General features: G+C 39.9%; 1 protein-coding gene across 2 annotated transcripts in view; it reads left to right on the forward strand.

Moving 5' to 3' along the window:
• Adk (adenosine kinase) overlaps positions 1-23,660 on the forward strand; it is a 412,863-nt gene that overhangs the window by 336,508 nt on the left and 52,695 nt on the right. For both annotated transcript variants that reach the window (XM_031362750.1, XM_031362751.1), the window contains exons 8-9: positions 1,704-1,739; positions 15,307-15,421. In XM_031362750.1, the coding sequence (XP_031218610.1) occupies positions 1,704-1,739; positions 15,307-15,421 (151 nt within the window). The remainder of the gene's footprint in view (positions 1-1,703; positions 1,740-15,306; positions 15,422-23,660) is intronic.

Genomic DNA, 23,660 nt, shown 5'->3' on the forward strand with positions numbered 1-23,660 from the left:
ATATTCTCCAGGTCCATCCATCTCCCCAAGAATTTCATAAATTCATTGTTTTTAATAGCTGAGTAGTACTCCATTGTGTAGATGTACCACAATTTCTGTATCCATTCCTCTGTTGAGGGACATCTGGGTTGTTTCCAGTTTCTGGCTATTATAAATAAGGCTGCTATGAACATGGTGGAGCATGTGTCCTTATTACATGCTGGAGCATCTTCTGGGTATATGCCCAGGAGTGGTATAGCTGGGTCCTCTGGTAGTACTATGTCCAGTTTCCAGAGGAACCACCAAACTGATTTCCAGAGTGGTTGTGCTGGTAAGCATTCTTTTAAGTGTTAACTTTTATAACCTTTTCCTCTTAGACAAAAAAGCCAGGCATGGTGACCCAAACCTTTACTCTTAGCACTTGAGAGGCAGAAGCAGGTAGATCTATCATGTTTATGGCTAGTTCTGTCTGCATAACATTTCCTGGCCAGCCAGGGCTATATAGCAAGACCCCACGAGGGTAGGGTTGAGGGGTATATAGAGTGGAAGTATTCAACCCATATATCATGTACCTAGGTTTCATGGTTTTCAGTGTTTTGTCAAATTCACTTCCTTTTGTTCCCCCAAAGTATTCCAAGTAACAAATTTTGCATGTGGCATTTTACCCTAAAATACAGCTTTAAAAGTTATAGGCATTTTCCTTACCACACTGATCATTCCTAATATCAACTTGATGATTCCTCATATCTTCTTATTTTCAGATTGCCTGTGTTCAAACACCTTTCACAGCTGGTTTGGTTTATATGCTGGTTTTGTTCATTTCCCCTCCCAGTTTATCTTTGAGGCTGCCATTAGTTAAAGAAACAGTACTAGTTCCCTTATAAATGTGCCCATTTTATAGATTTGTTCACTGTCTCCTTTAATTTGCCCCTCTCTTTTTCTCATAAATACAAGTTATTGAACTAAACTTTTGGTTAATTAGTATGAAGATATTCTGGCCAGAATACTTCCTGGTTGAACTCCATTCTCTACTCTAACAGGGGCACAGAACATTTGCTGATCCCACTATGAGGATGCTAACGGATAGGATTGATCACAGGGTTACAATGATGACAGCTTGGTCCCTTCCATTATAAAGTTACCCTTCACTCCCCATGGCCAGCATGTCATCTGTGCAGCTTTGATTGCATGGGAAGAACTGGTTCCCTGTCATCCTATCACTCAATGACTCTAACAACCAATAGTGATCCCTGTCTCTATAAATTTCATCATGGGATTGGAAATAATTGTTTTCAGCATCTATCTATCTATCTATCTATCTATCTATCTATCTATCTATCTATTAGCATTCTTGTCTCCAGAAGAGCTTTCTGAGAGGTACTGTTTTAATTACAAATGTAACCACCAGCATGGTCCTTGGGTTTCAAGTGAATGTCTTTCCTTTCTAAGTGAGGTCAGAACACCTGAACTCATTGGCAGCCACTGTAAAAAACACATGCCGCATCTTCCCTGTTCTGGCTTGTGAAGTGTGTTGACACCATGTGGCTCATTGTTTTTCATGCCAAGACAAAAAGGAAATATGGGGGGGGGGGTAAAAATAAAAAATTAATCTATGTGAGTATATTGAGATAATTGTGTAAAAAGAAGACTGAATGAATTTCAAAATGAATTATTTCTTCATTATTTGGCACTTTATAATTAACTGTCCTTTTTTTTTCTTCCAGGAAGCTGCCACTTTTGCTAGAGAGCAAGGCTTTGAGGTGAGTTAACCCACAATTGCACACTAAACAGATCCTAAAGGTTTTTTCTAGCTGATAATGAAGTTCTTTTGGACAGTGATTGATGTGCTATTATACTCTCAGAGCCTCGCTGCAGTTGCCATGGAAACTTGGCAGTCGTCATGGTTTCTTTGTTCTGCCAGCACAGTGTTATGACGCACTCTGCTAGGTCTGCACCCAACATCGCCTACAGATGTTATTTATTGAATTTTGAAAAGCCTCTTGGGAAGCCAAGAGGTTGGGCACAGTTTCAAGCTGCCTCTGCAGATATGGGGCCTGTCAGTTTGTTCAGTTAAAAAGCTACCTCATTAGCTGCATTACATTTCATAAGAATTCAGTGCTGAAGCAGTGGTAGGGCAAGACAGAATAGTGAGCTATAATGTCACTTAAATAAGTTCAACCCTATCGCACGTAAATTATCGTTATGGGAATTAATTTCCAAAGGTTGTACTTACTAGTTGTTAGGGGATGATTAATTTCAATCCTGCTTATGAGCTTCTTATTTGAGTCTTGTCTCCTTTTCATCTTTTTAAAAATAACATCAGATAATTTTTTTGTAAGGAAAATATTGATAATTAGCCTTAATTTTCTGGTCTCGGTTCTGTTTACCTAATAGAAAGACGATCTTGTCAAGATTCAAAACTCCATGTGGTTGTTGTTGGCAAAATCAAGATACAGTCAAGACCATGTTTCTGTCTGCATAATATCTATCTTCTAATTGACTGTTAGAAAACACTAACTTCAGTATGAACATAGGTTAATTGACAGATAATTAGCTGAGTTTATGACTCTGTGATGGCTATGGTAGTGAGCCAGAACAATGTCAAATGCCCAGTTTTATACATCAACTTGTAAGAGTATATAGCGAGAGAAACTTTTAAAATTTGTATTATTTATTTGGTAGGAGGGCACTTGCTGGAATCAGTTCTATCCCTCCTACCATGTGAACTGAGTATTGAACTTAGGTCCCCTGGTTTGGCAGCAAGCACCCTTATCTGCTGAGCCACCCCACTCATGTAACTTTAGAAATGTATTTGAGATTTAGGAACTCTACCCTTATTTGCATGCTCAAATAATGGTACCACACATTGTCTACCATGCATAGAAACTGTGAGTTGAGTGTTGACTGAACAATACTGTGTAAGCTTTAAGTTCCTCAAAGAAATGTGAATTTGTGATAGAACTATTAATACAATGGGTTAGAAGCAGATTCATCAAAATAATATACGTGTGTGGTGACTATGTAAACCAAAAACAGTTCCTCTACATCACAGAGGAAGACAATGAGCATATCTCTAAGAATTCCCTCAATCGTTTGAAACATAGGAAAATGACATAATAGTTGACTTCTTAGAAGTTTGCTTTTGTTGTTTTACCACATTTGAGTCCCTGTGGAAGTAAGTAGTGTAGAAAGGGATTTCCAAAGTTGCTTGTCTTATTATTTAATTTCCCAAACTGACAACTGCTATATAAGACCAGATGGAGTCAAGAGAGTATTCACAAATGCAATGTGGGGCCACCAATTGCCTCATCAGATAAAGGGGCCGTGATCTCTGATCTCCACACTAGAGATCTGAAACATGTGTAAACACATTCACTCAATTAATATAATCTTTTAATGTGAGGAGTTAGCACTCATGTTTATAAACACAGAGACTTCTAAAACAAGTTTTTTTATTGTGAGAATTTAAATGCGTTCAGTCCTTTTTAAAGTTTTACCTCCAGACATGGTTGTGTACATTCCTGTAATACCTGTATTCTAGAGACATTCTGTGAATGTCTAAGGAAAGACATTCACAGGCAGAACTCTGTGAGTTCAAAGCCAGCCAAGGATACATGGTGAGGCCCTATCTCAAATCATAAAGTTTTAACTATGCTAAGTTTTGTTTACTAAAAACTAATATTCTCAAATTTTACAAATTCAAATGCTTCATAGATAAGAGATTTTAGAATATAAATTTGTCGGTCAGCTGTGTTATCATTAAACAAAAGTATTTGGGTTCTGTGATTGGTTTTGCCAATAGTTAGGCCTATCACATGCATATAGTAAAACCTCAGTTCCTTAGTGCTCGTGTGATGTTTTTTGGATTAGTAAGCCTAGTACAGACCTTATTTCTTCTTGAGCTCTTTGCTCTAAATGTACCTGGTCTATATTCAGTCTTAGCAACAAATTGCGCTCTCTATTTCCTGCTAACCAGCACTATATTAACCTTTCATTAGTTCCTATTTACTGATTTGGAAATTGTTTCCCTTTGTCATAGTCTGCCATAATGGATTAGAGCATGTAAGCAAACTGATGATTACCATAATCACCTACTCTGTTACCTTCTGACACACAAACCCAGCAGCACCAATGGTGTTGACAGTGCTGGGCTAGAGTCACTAAAACACACAGGGTCTTGATATGTCCCTCTTGGATCCCCCAAAGCATTCGAAGCACTACAGAATATATACGAGCCATGAATAGAGTAGCCTCAAGTCAGGATTGTTAATAAATATATGACCCGTGTGTGGAATGCTGTCTGAGAAAGCCAATGATTTTTATAATGTCAATAAAGTCTTCTTACTTCATTAGAGGAAAAATACGAAAGCATAGGTGTAGAATGTAGTACTCTTGAATAAAACAAGACTAAGTCACTTTATCTTAGCAATTTTCTGTCTACTGAAGTGTTCTGATGTTCCCAAGTCTAGTGTAACAAACCAGACAAAAACTTGTATTTTCTCTCTCCTGCCTTAATATTGACTCTGAATTTGGAGCACCTTAAAAAAAACAGAAAGAAAAAGACAAGTGGAGTGATTGAAAGAATGGAATGGCGAGCATTCTTCCTTCCTGCCAGCACCCTGCCCTCCCTTATTTTCTGTTATTAATCCCAGTCCTTTCCCAAAACCACAGAGTGTTGCCATCAGTGACCTGACTGCAGACAGGCCAGCCCAACACCTCTAAAAATAACGTGTGTCCATTCATCAGGAAAGAGCCTCAGTGCCATTGCTTATGATGCCCTGGTAGGTTTCTCTGCAAATTCTAGATAATCTTTTATTTTTTTAAAACATCTTTAATCTTTAAGATGAATTGGCCATTTTTTTTTAAGTGAGAAGCAGCAGCTTAGGAGAGCACTGGAGACGGAGATAAAGGCTGGAGGTAGGCAGAGCACAAGGCAGGAGAGTGGGTTTCTCTACATAGGTGATGGAAAATTGCACAGTGCCCGATTTAAATGACAGACCTGCTAAGAATTTAAAATGACAATTCTTGGTAAAGAGTTTCGTGAGGCCTTTTATTATTCTGGAAAAACAGCTCAGACTGCAGTGTGCTCTTGGGCTGAACTGATTAAAGGTTTACATTGTTAGAATCTAAATAAAAACAAGGTACTTAAAAGCAGGCTTCATCATAAAGCCTTTTTAAAAAAAAACTGTCATAAATTGGTGGGAATTAAATAAAATGAAGAAAATACCTCTAAAACCTAAATTTAGTTATTCTCCATACTTTCATTGTCTCTGCAACAGAAATATGTGCCAATTTTGTAAAGGAGTTCAAACCATTGAATCATTTATTCAGCATGACTCCAAGCAAAGATTTTCCTTCTCTTGTAGGTGTCTAAGGTGTAATGCTCTCTCCACATGGGGAACAAAGTGATCTTATTCCCCTCCCCTTCTTCCCCCAGCCTCTGACTACCCAGAACATCCAAGCATCCCAGCCTTTTTCTGTCCCGGGAGACGCAATCACCTTGTAACACTGACCAGCAAAGTATAGAATTGCACGGTCCAATAATCACACTTGGCTGCTCAAGTTAAGATTATTTAACATTACATAAAATTTAAAATTCAAGGCTATGAGTACGTGCAGCTCTGTAGTACCAACTACCCTGAATGCTAAGGCAGGAGGATGACTTGAATCCATGGGTTTGAGACCAGTGTAAAGCACCGTGGAACTGTCTTTAAAAATGAAACAAAATGTACTCTCACCCTGTCCATCCTATATACATCTCTAGTACCCCATAGCCTGTGGGCATGATGGGTACTTTATTAGACAGCACAGACAGCAAACATATACATCATCTCAGAAAGTTCTGTTGACCAGCAGTGAGGAGAAAGTCTGCACGCCATAATCAGGAAGTAATGGTTCCCGGGATCTCTCTCAAGTGACACTTTAGGTTCTTTTGTTCTGCACAGATTTTAGGATGGCAGTGAACTATCACAGTCTTCTCTGAGAATAAGACCTAAGTCTGGTCCTGATGGCAGAAGGGGTACCCTGGTGCTTTTCCAGGGTGTCTGGGTCCCAGTGGAGGACAGTTTTTAAAACAGACTAGAAGAAACAGATCAGATAGTTTTCTAATAATGTTCCGCAGAACCCCGAAAAAAGATAGACGGAAAGAACCAGTTCTGCGAAGCTATCCTCAGAGCCACCATACATGTGCTGTAGAAGACGTGTGTCTCCAACCCCCACAGGAATAAATGTTTCTAAAGAGGGAAAAGAGAGTTAAAATCTGACAAATAGAGCTATCTAGCAATGACAGAAGAAGAAGGGGGAAAAAGCCAGCTAAGCAGCCAGCCAAGAAGGCACACTTTAGACGGGGTGAAGAGGAGGGCCAAGGCCGCCAAACAAGAAAGAACACAATGTACTGTGTACTTCACAGGGCCAGTGTCTCTGGGTTGAGTCAAGTGAGGAAGGCAGCCTGAGACTTGACTGCCGCAGGTCACAGAGGATGGTAGAGCTGAGTGAGCAATGCGTGGGGATGCCACAGTTGGGACAGACTAGGACAGTGTTAAAACATTTGTATCGCCTGCTTGGTGAAAATGAAATGAAAACAAGAGAGTGGAAGGAAGAAAATGTGTTCTTTTTAAAAAGAAATCATTCACTCATTTATTGGGTGGCCTGTATCGAAGTGTGGGCATGAAGGTTTTGGAAATCAGACCTCTCCTTTCACCATTTAGGCCCCAGGGATCAAACCCTGGTCAAAGCACTTGGCAGCAAGCTTCTTAACCCGCCAAAACACTTTGCTGACCCAAGAAAATACAGTCTTTAAAATAACAGAAGACGATGCTGCACTAAACCAGAGTTGATAAAAGCACAATTGTACATGTTATAAAATGCTACAGTTTATAAAATCTTTGCAGTGTGTCACTGGTACGTTTAATTCTTCCAGAAACCTTGAGAGGAAGGTAGTCAGGTCAACAGCCCAGGCTATATGACCTGTTGCAGACCGTACAGCTCACAGATACTGCCTGGATAAGCGGAGCTCCACTCTCCATGTCTGGTACTCTTCCCTACAGACCTCATGTTTTCCTCTACCACGTTCTAGCATACTGGAAGAAGAGGTTGGGCTTCAGCATGGTCGTAATGAATGTCACCTAAACAGTGGCATTTATGATATAAAGCAACTAGGAAAAAGCACCTTTAAGTAAAGATATAAAGATCAGGGCTAACTTGTAAGTGTGCAGAAACGATGACTGGGGAAGATTAGTCTATACTTCTATAATGATAGCAAAAGGTATATCACAGAGTTCACAGAGCAGCAAAGTCTGCAGGTGCCCTGCAAGTAGTGGTGCTGAACGCACTGAGATTCCTACGGGCAGACCTGGGGTCGGCAGTCCTCGCTGCGCTGGTTCTGTTTATAACCTTACTCTGCATACTTAATGTCTGTGAGTCAGTCTCTTTATCTGCAAGATGAAATGTGCTAAGAGACCTACTGCCTAGGGTGGGAAAGACCCTGAGAATATTTTCGAGTAAGTTAGAGGAAATTGTGGTGTCTACTATATAGAGAAATTAAAGTTAGGGACCCCTTTAAGCCCTGTAATGGCTCATGGCTCAACTTGGAACATTCATCCCTTGCCCTCACCCCCTGGGAATCTTTTTCCTCCTTATTAGATACTATAGTTGAGTTTTAAGTACTCAATAATTTTTAGTCTCTTTCTAGGGATTAGAGGAACATCTTACAGAATTAGAAGTTTGGGGGAAAATTAAAATCAGAATCTTTTTGGTTCTTGTTGTTTTGTTTGTCTGTTTGTTTTCAAGACAGGGTTTCTCTGTGTAGCCCTGACTGTCCTGGAACTCACTCTGTAGACCAGGCTGGCCTCAAACTCAGAAATCTACCTGCCTCTGCCTCTCAAGTGCTGGGATGAAAGGCATGCACCACAACTGCCCGACTAAAATGAGAATCTTTAAGAGGAACAAAATTAGGATTGTATTAGCAATTACATTAAGCTCTTTCATCTCCACAACTCTTCCTTCTTTGGTTTTATTTTTATTTTATGTGCATGGTGCTTTATCCCTGTTTGTCTTTGTTTGCCACATGTGTGCTACCCCCAGAAGTTTAATACCAAAATCAGAAATATTAACATACATCCAATGCAAAATGTAAACAGGATATATTCCTGTCTCACTAGTGATTCCTCTTGTTTTATATTGTATGGGGGTATTTACACATGCATATGGAGGTCAGGGAACAACTTTGGGGAGTAATTCCTTTCCTTCCACCCATGTGTGTTCTGAGGATGGAACTCATGGTTTGTCAGCAAGCCCCCTTAGCTGCTGAGTGTGCTGTCCTGAAGTTTTCCTTTTTCTGTTGTAGCGTCTAACATAGGAGCTCCCACATGACATCTGTGTCCTGAGTTGTTAGCAGCTTCTAGTCCCTGGCAGTTTTTTGCTCTCCCCTCATTGTCTGCAACCCTGATACTTGGAAGTCACGGTTATTCATTTTGTAGAATTCATTCATGCCCTCTCTATTTGACTATGTCTGGCATTTTCTTGTGAGTGGACTGAAGTTATACATTTAACAGAAAACCACAGTGTGATGTGCCCTTCTGAGAGCATCATATTGGACAAGTTAAATGATGTCACAAAGTCTTATTGCTGGTGGTGATAACCTTGATCACTGGGCTAAGGTGTTATCGATTGGCTCACCCTCTGTAGCTTACTCCTTTCTATTGGAGTGGATAAGTAGTATGAAGGAGATTCTTTGGCACTATACAAATAGCTCCTTTTGTTCAGAAATTTTAATACCAGTTGATTTTAAGTTAAAGTAATATTTATCAGTTTTCTCTATATTACAATTGCTGATTTTTCCTTTTACAGTACCTATCATAGGGGAGATTTGGTCCTAGGGATTAAACAAAGGACATGCCAAACATACACTCCACCACTGAGTTACACTCCCAGCCCCAAGATCTTTTAATTGAGTATTTTCTTAATTTTGTCAGTGAATGGAGGCTTAGGGGCATTTACTAACTTGTTCGAAGTCATACCAGTAAGTCTGGGTTTGTGTTGTAAAGCTCTTCCATGTGAGAGAAAGACAGAGGGAGAAGGAAATACTGTGGACTTATAATGTTGCAAAGATAAAAAATTGAGGTTTTGAGAAAGGATTTACACTATCTGAAGTCATCTCTTGTAAGCAGTTGATCCTGAATACACTCTGAGATACTTGGATTAGATATATACTCACAGGGATCCTAGAGCGATCAATGAAAAGATTTGGCATAAATTGTGCTTGTGGATACAACCAGAAAAAGGGTTGGGTAAATCTAGAAAAGTTTCTGGTTTGTATATGAAAAATGTATATCAGTCTTTTTTTGTTTTGTTTTGTTTTGTTTTGTTTCGGGATAGGGTTTCTCTGTGTAGCCCTGACTCTCCTGGAACTCACTATGTAGACCAGACTGGCGGAGAACTCAGATCCACCTGCCTCTGCCTCCCAAGTGCTGGGATTAAAAGCATGCACCACCACTGCCCGGCTATATCAGGCTTAAATTACCACTTTTATGAAATTAAATTTAAGACAAGTTTCTTTTATTAAATTACCAAACTCTTGACAGTAAGCTGTGTCTGTCCAAAGACATTATGGGATCTTAACATTAATTTATTCTTTACACCATTATAAAAACTTCACCAAATTTTTTTTTTTACTTGTGTCCAGTGGCATGTACCTAGAATCTCGGCTTCTCTAGAGACTGAAACAGGATGACAATTAAAATTGAGGTGGTTGAGGCCTGCTTAGGCAGTGTTGTAAGAACTGCAATTCATGAACTGAAAACTGAGGCAAGGCGAATCAGTGGGCCTGACAGCCTAATCTTGATGCCCATAATCCACACAGTAGAACTAGTTGTCCTCTTACCTCCATGTGCATGCCACAGGAAACACATTTTAAAAATGTATATATATACATTTTGTATGTATATGAGTGTTCTACCTGCATGTATGCCTGCATGCCAGAAGAGAGCATCAGATCCCATTACAGATGCTTGTGAGCAACCATGTAGTGGCTGGGAACTGAACTCAGAACCTCTGGAAGAGCAGGCCATAATGCAGTGCTCTTAACTGCTGAGCCATCTCTCCAGTCCCCACACAAAAATGAAATTTAAAAATATATTTAAACTTTAAAAATATATATATACTGTATAAGACTATGCTCTCAAGATAGTAAACCTCTGCCTTTTATTAAATATGAGTCATATGTAATCATACAAATCTTTTAGTAGTAAAATATATTTGTACTAAAATTGTTTCTAATAGCCTATCTCCAAATTTTTTAATCTTTCATTTTATTTATTTATTTATTTACACTCCAAATTTTATTCCCCCTCTCCAGTCAACCCTCCGACTATTCCACTTCCTTTACCTCCTCCCAGCTCCCGTCGCCACGAAGATTCCCCCAACCCCCATCCCACCAGACCTCTAAACTCCCTGGGGCTCCAGTCTCTTGAGGGTTAGGTGCATCTTCTCTGACTGAACCCAGACCCAGCAGTCCTCTGCTCTGTTGGGGGCCTCATGTCAGCTGGTATATGCTGCCTGGTTGGTGTCTGAGAGATATTGAGGGTCCAGGTTAATTAAGACTGCTGGTCCTCCTATCTCCCAGGGTTGCCTATTTCCATTCTTTCTGCTGGCCCTCAGGGCTTCAGTCCTTTTCCCTTACCCAATACCAGATCAGGTTCCCCTCTCCCTCCCCCATCCACTTTCTCTCCCAGGTTCCTCCTTCCCTTCCCCCTTGTGATTGCTTTCTTTTCCCTCCCAAGTGGGACTGAGGCTCTACACCTATCTCTATAATTTGTCTTTCAAGTTAAGTTCATCATATAAAGCAACTTTCCTAATGCTATGGCTCTTTACCATAACTCCTCATGTTGTGCTGACCTCCCTAACCATAAAATCATTTTGTTGCTACTTCATAACTAATTTTGCTACTGTTATGAATTGTGATATAATTATCTGGTATGTAGAATATCTAATGTGTGACCCCTGTGAAAGAATCATTCGACCTCCCAAGAGGGTGGCAACCTAGAGATTGAGAACCACTGATATAAAACTTCATGTTCTGTGTGATATGGAAAAGAGGATCAGAGCTGGGCATGGGGCACACACCTTTAATCCCAGCACTTTGGAAGCAGAAACAATTGGATCTCTGTGAGTTGGAGGATAGCCAGAGCTACATGGAGGAACATTGTCTGTCTGGGGGCAGGGTTGGGGGAGGAAGAAGAGGATAGTGTGTGGGGGGGAATAGTATCAAGGTTTTGAGAAATAATTTGTAATTCTTTAAAATGATTTATTTTCCTTTTCTTGTTTTCTTGGTTGGTTGGTCAGTCAGTCGGTATGTCTGATCTGGTCTGGTCTGGTCTGGTTGGTTTCTGTTATCCTGGCTGACCTGGATAGATGATCTATAGACCTGAGCTCTACTCACTGTCTAGAACAGGATGGCTTTGACCACACCAGTCTTCCCACCTCTTCCTTCCCGGTATTAGAGTCACAGGCATGTGCCACCATACAGGCTTGACTGTCTTTTTTTTTTTTTTTTCTTTTTTAAATACAAAAATTACTTTATTCCAATGAATCATAAAAATATCATGAAACTAGATTAATGCAGCCACTCAAACAGCCCAAAACTCTATACATCTCAGTAGACTTCTGTGCAGTTAGAAGAGCCATTCTGAAGCTGTGAGCATCACTTAGGGTTCTTATGCACTCAGCCTCGGAAAAAAAAAAAAGAAGACAAACACATGGGAAAACTGGGTATTCATCTACAGAAGAGGGAAACTAGGTTTGTAGCTTTCTCCTTGGACAAACATCACTTCAAAATAGATCAAAGATCTGTGAAAACTGAAACTTCTAGATGAAAATACAGGAAATACTTAGTTTTCATCCAAAGAAACACAGTGTCCAATAATTATTTTTAGAGGTATTAAATTCAGCATCCCTATTCCACCTCACCCCAGATTGGCTATCATCAAGAAATGTGATTAGGAATTTAGCTCAGAGGTAGAGCACTTGCCTAGCAAGAGCAAGGCTCTGGGTCAGGTCCTCAAATGGGGGGTGGGGGGGTACAGGAGGAAGGGGGAAGATAAGAAAGAAGTCTGATTATACATGTTGATGATGATGTAGAGAAAAAACTATTAATTATTGCTAGTGGCAGGTGCAAATTAGTACATCAATTATACATATCAATTTGGAAGTTCCTCAAAAAATAAAAAATAAAAAAAGAACTACCATATAACACGGCTATTTCACTACAAGGTATATACTCAGAGAACTCCATACCTTACTGTCTTACTCAGGGTTTCTATTCTTGCACAAACATCATGACCAAGAAGCAAGTTGGGGAGCAAAGGGTTTATTCAGCTTACTTTCACGTTGCTGTTGATCACCAGAGGAAGTCAGGACTAGAACTCAAGCAGGTCAGGAAGCAGGAGCTGACGCAGAGGCCACAGAGAGATGTTTCTTGCTTGCTTGCTTGAGTTCCAGACCTGACTTCCTCTGGTGTTCAGCAATGTGGAAGTAAGCTGAATAAACCCTTTCCTCTCCAACTTGCTTCTTGGTCATGATGTTTGTGCAGGAATAGAAACCCTGACTAAGACAAATTGGTACCAGGAGTGGGGTATTCCTGTGACAACCTGACCATGTTTTGGGGAGGACTGTAGAAGGACTTTGGAACTTTGAGTTAGAAGAGCCACTGGTTGTTAAGAACTCTGTGGAATGTTCTGTAGGAGCTTGGAAGATCATGTTGAGAACAGTGCAGAGATGGAGACCTGGCTTGTAAAATTTCAGAGGGAAGATTAAGGACTCTTATCAGGGCCATGTTGTTTTGATTGCAAAGATTCTGTGGTTTTGGTTAGCTGGGGCTGAAGAATCAGCTGTGATTAACAAGATACCAGAACTACTAAAGCAAAACTTTGCATTACTGGGACTATTGATGCTGGTTAGCTTGAGCTAAGAAATTAACAGTGATTAAGAAGAGACTGGCATCATTGAGATGACATCTTCTGGGAAGTGTTTTCTGAAAGCACAAAGAGGCTGTGTTCCAGAGATAGCCAAGGTGGTACCTTGTGCTGCAGCAGGACTTGGTAATGTGTAAGAGTTACCCAGGTGGTACTGGTTTTGAAGACATGAAGGGGTCATAAAGAGCAGCTGAGGCTCGGCACAGTGAGAGGCCATGGAAGGCCATTGGTGAAGGGGCAGCCTCTGTTTACAATTGATTGCCCAGGACTGAAAGGGTCATGCAAAAGAGCTGAGGCTTGGCACCATGAAGACAGTCTATGCAGCAGCAGTGAAGTACAGGCATCTGAAGCCTAGAAGACAAGATGTGTTACAAAGGGCAGATTTGGAGAAGTGACCAAAGTCCTTAGAGGAGCCCAGAAGATCGTGAGTTAGATCCTAGACATTGGTTTTGCTTTTGATTGTGACTCTGCCTTGATATTTTTCCCTCTTGAAGAAAGAAACTATTTTAGTGGAGTCCACAGTTAAGAGACTTTGAATTTTAAAAGATATTGGACATTTTAAATTAATTGAACTTTGAATATGTAAAGACTGTGGGACTTTACATCTTAGAGATGAATAAGAAAGTAAGGGTTGAGGCTTAATAGTGATGTGTTTGTGTGTCAAGTTAACAAGGGGTCAATTGTACTGGCTGGTTTTGTTTGCCAACTTGACACAGGCTAGAGTTATCACAGAGAAGGGAGCTTCACTTGGGGAAATGCCTCTATGAGATCCAGCTGTGGGGCATTTTCTCAATTAGTGATCAATCAGATAGGGCCCCTTGTGGGTGGTGCCATCCCTGGGCTAGAAGTCTTGGGTTCTATAAGAGAGCAAGCTGAGCAAGCCAGGAGAAGCAAGCCAGTAAGGAACATCCCTCCATGGCCTCTACATCAGCTCCTGCTTCCTGACCTGCTTGAGTTCCAGTCCTGACTTCCTTTGGTGATGAACAGCAATGTGGAAGTGAGCTGAATAAACCCTTTGCTCCCCAACTTGCTTCTTGGTCATGATGTTTGTGCAGGAATAGAAACCCTGACTAAGACACTTACCATAGAGATATTTCCAACTCCATATTTATTGCTGCTTGAATTGCAAGGAAATGTTAGCAGGTTTCATGCCTATCACCAGATTGCTGGATAATGAAAATCTGGCATATATTTAAAATGTTAGCTCTAAATAAAAATAAAATCATAAACTTCGCAGGAAAAATGGATGGATGTAGAATGTATAATATTAACAAAGTCACACAATCTAGAAAGAAAAACATGAATGTGTTAATGTTAAGTGCATATATGTAAACAAATGTATATGTGGTTATAGCAGAGCATTTAGAAGAGAGAACACAAGAGTATTATTAGGTGATGAAAGATGACAAAATCCAGATTACTGGCACTAAGTCATGAGGAATGTATAGCTTATGATTTTTTTATCAGGTTTTTTTTTCTTAAACTATCATGTTTTTAAAATGCCCTTTACTATGGAAAATTACGTCTTAACAGAATAAAGGTTAGCATTTCTTTTTCTCTGCCAGATCTTTGAAAAATTGGCATTATCTTCATTTTATTATTTTCAAATCAGCATAATCATACTCCTAAAAACATCTAAAATAATAAGTAAAAATTTTTAGAAAAAGAAAAGCTCTCTTCATTTGGGCAGAAGGGCACACATCCTGAATCTACCTCTAGGCCAATCAAACTCCAGTCCAGCATAGACTACTCAGGGAGACTCCATCAACAACAGATGAGGAATTCTTCTTTAAAACACTATTCTAATTTGAACCTTGACTCGATATTTATTTGCTGATGGTAAGGACCTTTTCTGGTGGTGGGAGCTAGTGCCGGGACTCTGTACTGGCCAACGGACAAGGTCTCCACCCAAAACTCTCTGCTGAGGGCCCAGATTTAAGGTAGTCTGGGTTTGTTTTTATACTGGGAACTGAGCCTAGGTCCTTTCATAAGACAGGCAAAGCATTTAAAAGTATATTCCAGTTATATACTGTTCTAGTCCTTGCCTTTCAGAGATAACATGTTAACACGTTTATAGATTAAATTATAACATACCTGAGGCTTGCTTTGAAGTAAAATGGACAGCAGGTATTGAAGGAGGAGGTGAGATAAGATCCTGTCATAAATGTGAAATTTGGGCGGACTGAGCCCAGAAGCTCTCGGGGGTAAAGAAATAAAGCTGTTCTCTTTATTTTTGCATGGTTAAAAATCTCTTTTTAAATGTGCCGTAGTAAATGCTAAGGTCCCATCAGAAGCAGAATTGTTAGCATAGGAATAAAATTGCCCTACTAATCATGAATTTTTTCCCTCTTATTAATAGACTAAAGACATTAAAGAAATAGCCAAAAAGACGCAGGCTCTTCCAAAGGTGAACTCGAAGAGGCAGAGGACCGTGGTCTTCACACAAGGGAGAGATGACACCATAGTGGCTGCAGGTACTGTGGGGGCTCTGTGATAAATCCAGGATTAAAGAGATTAATCGCAACAAAGTTGTATTTTCCTTCTACAGTGAGCCATCCCAGTCATGTGCCTTCCACAGTGTGACTTCCATATTCCTCCCCTCCACCCTTGGGGACATGATTTTCCTTTCAAGGTTATAATTTATGAAAAGTCAATTGATGAAACTTGTTTACTTTTGAAATTTGGAGGGATTTTCTCAGTCCAGAAATCTTTCTTTTCAAAAGCAATACCTTTTACATATAAAACCCTTGCATCAGAATAAAATACATTTATTTGATTATGAACAAGTCAAATCCAGAAGTGTTTCTTCTGAATTTTTTCTGTCACTGTTGATTTGTTTTTGCAATACTTGGAATTTTATTTTTGACAGTCTGTGTATTCCTGGCTGTCCTGGAACTCACCTGCCTCTGATCATGCCCAACCCAATAATAGAAATCTTACTTAGGGCCTTTTGCATGCTAAACAAGTGCTCTACTGTTGAACTCTGTCCTTGGCCTAATATACTTTATTTTATATAACAAAATATTTTAAGAGAATGTTTCAATGAATGATCTAAACTGGCCTTGAATTTCTTGTGTACCCCAGGCTGACCTTGACTGACCTTGAATTTGTAATCCCCCTGCCTCAGCTTCCCAAAGAGCTTGGTTGCTAACCTCAGATTTTCTTTCAAGAAGACAAATCTCATGTATGTTTTTATACCATTCATAGAAATTCAATAGAAATTCCATCTAGTGATCATACTATTAGTTAATTAATATTTTCAATATGAGGCTACTTCATAATATATTTTAGCTACTATTCAAGCTAAATATGTCTGTTAATTCTTTCTGAATGGTTCATCTTAAATCAATTAGTTAATGATTTTTATAAATGATAATATAATTAAGCAAATGTATTTGTTCAGTACTCAGCTGAACATTGAATGTGGCATAATCTTTAAAGATCTGCAAAATGAAATTAATTTACATAAAATATTAAATATAGTCTAAATATTTTTTTCTTAAATTTTTGGTCTAGGTTCTGTAGCCCTGGCCCCCCCCTTGTAATCTCTATGTACCCACGCTGGCCTCAGACTTGGAGCAGCTCTCTTGCCTCAGCCTTCCATGTGCCAGTTGGGATGGCACATGTCTACCACCATACCCACTGAAGTAACTTTTTTAACAAAATGGGATATATAGAGACACACAAGAAATAATTTACTCAACCTCCTTGTTTGTAGACTTATTAAAAGATAAAAATCAAGGTTTGCTTCAAAAGAAGTCTGTGCATGGCAGAGTTAAGTGAAATCTATGAATAAAACTGGTCAGGTGTAATTGTCGAAGCTGGGCATTGGATACAAGGGGAATTATGGCGCCATTATACCTGCTTATGTATGTATTTGAAATTTTCAGTGCTGAGAGCTATTGAAAAAGTAAAGCAAATTTTCAAACACATTCTAGCAATGTTAAGTGACTATCCCAAAAAGATAAATATCCTTGCTAAGCCTTGAATTCTAGGAGGGATTTAAAATAAGGGGCAGTCCAGTTAAGGAGGCTCCTGTAAGCAAAGGCACCAGGTACTGTGCAGTCCTTCACTGATGTGACAGGAAAAAGGATGCTTTTAAATTTTGTAAGAGAAAAGAAATAACCCGCGAAAGGGTATCTCTCCATGGCACAGACATGATCACTATCTTGTCAGTGTGGACTGGTTCTGAATTAAACCACGTAGGCTCGGATAGGAAGTGCAGTCCTAACTCCAGGTTCATAAGATGCTACTGGGATGCTCTTTGTGGACACATACTTTTTAAGTCTTTCTATGTCTCGGATTATGTCTCATACAAGCCTCTTCCTCACTCTCAATTTGCATAATTTTCTTCAGACTGAAATTTGGCCTTCCCATCTTATAACTGAATTTTTTTTGTGAACTGACTTGATGTTTTATTAAATTTATTAAACCACTCTTAAGAATACTTCTAATCGGAAATTTATTTGATGCAAGACATAGCTAATCTTGCCTTTCCTACCATATGAAAATGAACTTAGAGGATGCCGTATATTGCAATGCATGATAAATACAAGATGGATAGAGAATCTGTTCAGTGGTGTCAGCTACAAAAGCAAACATGATAAATGTTAATGCAGTTCTGAGCCCTGGGATAAGCTATTCAGTGCACAAGCGTAGCTGAGTCTCTTTGCTGTGTTGTTATTCATGGCAGCCAAATAAATGTCAATAATAAAAGAGAATTAAAGATTTTCATTTCCCAGAGGCAGTCCTCTAATACAGCTTGATCTTTCATTTCATTTGTAATTCGTTCTCATGTCAGGATGCAATCATTCGCCAGGCTCTGGGTGTCATGTTAAGTCATTTAATAATGATTAAGAACATAAAAATGCTTGGCCTGTGGGGCAATTCACAGAAGAGATGCCAATTTGTTATTGTTTTCCCTCCTTTCCTACTGAATATGGATCAGCCTTTTCCCGCCTCCTAGCATTAAAATACTAATGGAAGATAGGGAGGGAAAGTGTCCCTTAATTTACCATAAGTGACATTCCAGAATGGTACAAGGCAGTGCTAACACACTTATTAAAGCACTAATTAGGACTCATTGTGCCTTAAACCTCACACTGGAGTATTTTCAAATGATCACACTGTTAAGGCATTTAGCAATAATGTTAACAAAAATCAATTCCCTTGCCATTTTTTTCCTAGAGACCCATCTCCTTTTGAGATATGATCTTTATAAACCACTTTTTCTCACAGAGGCTCATACCTGAAAGGCCGATGCTGTCATATGCAAATAAATCACCTTGTGAATTTTGAGTAAATGTAGACCTTCCTTTTTAAAGTGTCTTCCCCACTGTAACAATCCCATTCTGAGCAACATTAGGATACACATCCTCAGGGAAGTGTGGGAGGACGCCAGTGGAAGGATCTGGGGGAAAGCTGTGGATTTCTAGGAAGCTTTCCCTCAGGTGATAGAGCTATTCTGTCTGTTCTCATCTCTCACTTTGAGAATCATTCAGTTAAGTAGTTTGACTCAAGGGCCACATTTTATGATGCTGTGGAATGGTGGAAGCAGAATAGCCAAACATCATCTTTAGTAAGTCAGGCCTTGATAGATGCCTCTTTTTCTTTACTCCATCCAAAAATACCAAGGACTAGGGGCTGGAGAAATGGCTCAGTGCTTAAGAGTATATGCTGTTCTTCCAGAGGGCCCTAGTCCAATTCCTAGCATCTATGTTTGATGGTCACCTGTAACTCTAGCTCCAAGGAGCCCAATGCCCTCTTCTGGCCCTCTGTAAGTGACTACCTGCATGTGGCACACATTCACACAGATACATAAGTAAAAAATGATTTTAAAGAAAACTTAAAGTATCAAGGGGCATAGAGAGATGGCTCAGCCCTTAAGAACACTAGCTACTCTACCAGAGGACTCAGGTTCAATTCCAAGCACCCACAAGGCATCTCTAGCTCCAGTTCTAGGGGATCCTATGCCCTCTACTGGTCTCCTGGGTACCAGGCAAACGTAACAGGAGGATCCTGAGTTTGCTGGTAGGATCACTTAGCAGGACCCTCTCCAAAGGAGGGAGGGAGGGGGAAAAGGAGAAAAACACAGAAACCCCTCTCATGCCCCCTCACCAAGTCTGCCCCAGCCCTAGAAACTTTTCTCTTACCTTCTCTTGGTAGCTGTTCTGGTTTTGAAATGGAATCACTAGGATGCAGAAATTTTATGTGGCGCCATTTCTATCCTTATTTGCACACTTCCTATCTCTTTAACAATAAAGACTACCCCAGTAATGTGATGAATTTTCTCTGTTGATTCCTGGATCTTTTCCAAGGAACTCAATTTCCCTTCATCAGAGCACGGTGTTCAGAAACTGGAATCTGAACTTCTTGAGCTCCTCACTGCTTCTAAGCCTTTGGAACAGATGCATTGTAATAAGCTGTGCATGTGTGTGAGGCTCATTCCAGCCTTTGCCCTTACCTTATTTCTGGCTTTCCCTCCCACCTTGGGTTCTAAAATGCATTGCTTACATGGTCCAGCCTAAAGTCGTTTTGGATTGTTCACCCTTGTGAGCTACAATAAGCACCTGTCAACTGGAGTCATTTGAGCTGCTTCTTTCTTCCATCTACATTCACAGGGTTACAATATTCCTTTGTGATATAGGTTCTGTCTTTGGCTGGTATGTATATTCTATCTTGGTTTCCTTTTGTATCCTGGTTAATTTTTTTTCAATGAATAAAATTCATCCTTTGTAATGTTGAATTCTAGAGGTAGTAAATATTTTGATCTTTCAATCCCAAATTTCCAGAGGATTGTAACAGTCTCTGCTCTCACCGGTATATGGCACTCTAATGATTCCAGTGCCCTGCTAGCATTTGTTACTTACTGTGTATCTTTTTAATCTTAGCCATTCTGGTGAGGGAATAATGATGGTGAGGGTATGATCTCAATGTGATTTGGCTGGAATTTTCTGGTATATAGTCAGTGTACCTGTACGTAGGTAATTTGTAGGATATTTCTTTTGTAGTCTTCCATACTGGGTTGTCTTTTCGAGTTATAATTCTTTTTTTGTACCTTGCATTTGGTATCACTTATGTGTGACAAGATCTTATTATGCAGCCCAGGCTGGCCTCAAACTTGTAATCCTCCTGCTTCACCCGAGTATAGTCATTAATGCTTCCTTAAGTCTACTTGGATATGTTGGCCCTGTTCCCCCTTCCTCACTTAGGACTTTTTCCTATATTTCATTGAATAGTTTTCTGTGCCTTTATTCTGTATCTTATTTACCTCTAATAATAACAAATACTTTATTTTTTTGTGTAATTTGTGAATATTTTTGTGGTAATGCAACCAAAAGCAGCTTTGGGGAGGAAAGAGTATGTGTCTACCTACAGGTCACAGTCTAGCACTGAACAAAGGCAGGTCAAGAACCCAAAGCAATTGCTTGTTGACTTGCCATAAGGTTCATGCTTAGCTAACTTCCTAATACAGCCCAGGACCATCTGCCCAGGTGGGTTGGGCCCTGTGACCTCAATTAACAATTGAGAAAATTCCCTACAGACATGCCCAGAAGCCTCAGTTGAGACTTCCTTCTCAGATAACCCTAGGCTGGGTCAGGTTGACCGTTAAAGCTGAGTAGGGCATTCTTCTAGACCACAGATTCATAGCTTTGATCTTTCTCCTAACTGTGTCCCCAAAGGATTTTGCTGGGTTTTTATTTCTTTTTGGATAGTTGCATGTCAACCACTCCATCTTTCCGTTTCTTGTCTTAAGTGTTGGGAACTTTTGGAGATGTTGTGGTGCCTTGCTCTCTCACACCAGTGTTAATAAACAAAAGAGTGGGCAGGGAAAGTGAAGCATGGTTAAATAAAGAGAAGAGAGTGTGAGCAAGGGGAAGTGATAGAACAAGTCCAATTATGAAATAGATTTTATGATGTGTGAGTAACATTTGGTAAATTAGAATAGAAATGAAAAGCATAAAAGTTTTAAAAGCAAAGACTTCAAACAATATTTTTTAAATGAAAAGAAGGAATAAATACAGTTTTGTAAAATAAGGCTAAGAAGAAGCATGAGGTAGTCACTGGATAAGGCCACTTGCCATCACACCCAACAACCTGAGTTTGATCCAAAAAAACCTACTGGTGGGCTTTGTGTTTTGTTTTATTTTATTTTTGTTTTTGTTTTTGGTTTTTTTTTTTATGGTTTGGTTCAACATTTTTTAATTGGATATATCCTTTACTTACATTTCAAATGTTATCCCCTTTCCCACCCCACACCCCAGAAAATCCCGATCCCACCCTCCCCACCTCTGCTTCTATGAGGGTGTTCCTCCACCCACCCACTCACTCCCTCCTCCCCACCCTCGATTCCCCTACACTGGGGCATCTATTGAGCCTTCATAGGATGAAGGACTTCTCCTCCCATTGATGCATGACAAGGCCATCCTTTGCGACATATGCAGCTGGAGCCATGTGTACTCCTTTGTTGATGGCTTAGTCCCTGGGAGCTCTGGGGGTACTGGTTGTTTTTAAGAGGACAAAGTATTAAAGAGGCTTCTTTCTGAGTCTCCCAGTATTAGAACCCGTCTGGTGTAGGACTGCTTTGCTGGATTGTATTGTAGCTTCATTGTGTTGCTGTGGTTTCTGCTAATGTCCTATGCTGGCTGAGGACAGGTCCAGCCACAGATAGATACAATGTCAGTGTTAAATTCTATGTTCACTTTACAAACTTCCCTACTTTCTTTGTGTGCCTGGAGACTGTGCCCACAAATGTTATATTCTGTCAACCAGGCAGGTTACTATTCTTTCCAGAGTAGACCACTCCCACCCCACCCTGCCTTGACCATTCAGAAGCATCAGGGTTCCTGGGCAAGGGATAGATAGCTCTCAGTCCATGAAGACTTGAGATAGGTCTGGAAGGGAAAGAAAAGGTAATGGGCACTCTACCTGCTGCCGAGAGTTTTCAGGCCCTTTGTGTCAGTCAACTATATGGGAGAGGAATATGATTGCCACTTTGCTCATCATCAGTCAGGGTTGCAGATGGAGGCTGTTTCCTATTTCCCTCTTCATCGGCTTTCTCTTTCTCCCTGCTTTTAACTCTCCTGTCACCAGCTTGATCACCCATGGACTTCCTGTTTCTGTCCTCAGAAATAGTCTCTATTACCCCGATTCTTCTCATTCAGTGTTACATGGAGGAAGTGTCCTGCCTCACCCTGGGCCTCCCACCCCTGATCTAAGTAGATGGAATCAACAGCAGAGAAACAGTCCCACTTCCCAGAGCAAATCCTCTCCATTGAATTCTCTATGAAACACGTTCCTTCTGTGACTCTGTTTTCATGAAGGAATTATTTCAGTGTTATTTCCTCTGGATATGGTTTAAACTCCCAGTGCTTAGGAAGATCGCAGAGGGAACAGTGGCTGGAGACCTGGAGAACAAAGGCCCTGGAAGGCTTGTGAACCCTTCCCAGGGTTTCTTTATCTGCCTGTGCTGCTGCTGCTGTATCCCGGTGCCCAGAAACTTCTGAAACAAACCATGACCTTGACTTTCTGTGCTATGAGATTGGATTTGCCGTTTTATATCTACCATAAATTAGAGATCATTACAAGGTTGCTGTGAAGGATCATCTTTGCTATTTGTTATGATGAAATCAACACTGTGTTTGCAGTTAGCTAGTCTGGGATCTGTTAAGCATTTAAACATTAAGCCTTCATAACAAATCTGTAAATATTAATGATCTTCAGCCTTAACTCTAGGAACTTTTGGAACTCAGACCAGGATAGGTTTGGAAATAGACTGGTGTTTCTTGGTTTCTATCATAACATTACTTTGTATATTCAAATTTATCTTGTTAGATTTTTTTTTTTTTTAAGTACAAAGATCTGTTGGGAGGAAAGGAGAATATCATGTGTTTTAATTTCGTTTCATTTTGAGATCTTACTTTTATTGTGTGTGCATGAGTGTTTATTTGAATGTATATCTGTGCAACATGTGCCTGCAGAGGCCAAAAGATAAAGTCAGATCCCCTGGGACTGGAGTTGCAGATACTGTAAGGCTCCATATGGGTACTGTGAATCAAACCTGGATCCTCTGGAAGAGCCACCTCTCCAGCTCTAAATTATATTTTTAAAGGACAGTTGGCTAGAGTAAGCCTTTAGCTGCCTCCTTGTTGGTATTTGAGCTTGTGAAGCAGATCATAATCAAAGAATCATTAGATTTCTTTGACGGGTGGCAATAAGAGTCCAATTCAGCTTCCTACTTGTTAATTTATCTATAAAGCATGGTCACATTTGTCATTATTGACAATCATGACAATTGGTCTGGGTTCTGTCTGCCATTTATGTGTAGGACTATGTATTAAGAAATCTCAATTCCGCTTCAAACATTGCCAGCTTTTCCTCATAGTTATTCTGTTTACTTAGTAGGAAAATAGAAATACCTGTTTCCTCTGAGGGTGGTGGTTTTTTCTTTAGGTAAATTGTGCTAATTGTGGTTTTGAGTGTTTACTTCTTGGTTTTGTGGTTAAAAAATTAAAAGTTAAGATAAATTAGAGATGCAAGAAGACGTAGTGGTTCAGTTAAATAGAAGAAGAGATAATATGCATGCAAAAGTATATGTCTTTTTCTCAAAGAGCATTTATTTCTATATGACTGATGAAACATACAGTAGCCGGGCAGTGGTGGTGCACACCTTTAATCCCAGCACTTGGGAGGCAGAGACAGGCGGATTTCTGA

This window comes from Mastomys coucha, unplaced genomic scaffold (assembly GCF_008632895.1).
Source record: "Mastomys coucha isolate ucsf_1 unplaced genomic scaffold, UCSF_Mcou_1 pScaffold9, whole genome shotgun sequence".
Classification (NCBI taxonomy): Eukaryota; Metazoa; Chordata; class Mammalia; order Rodentia; family Muridae; genus Mastomys; species Mastomys coucha.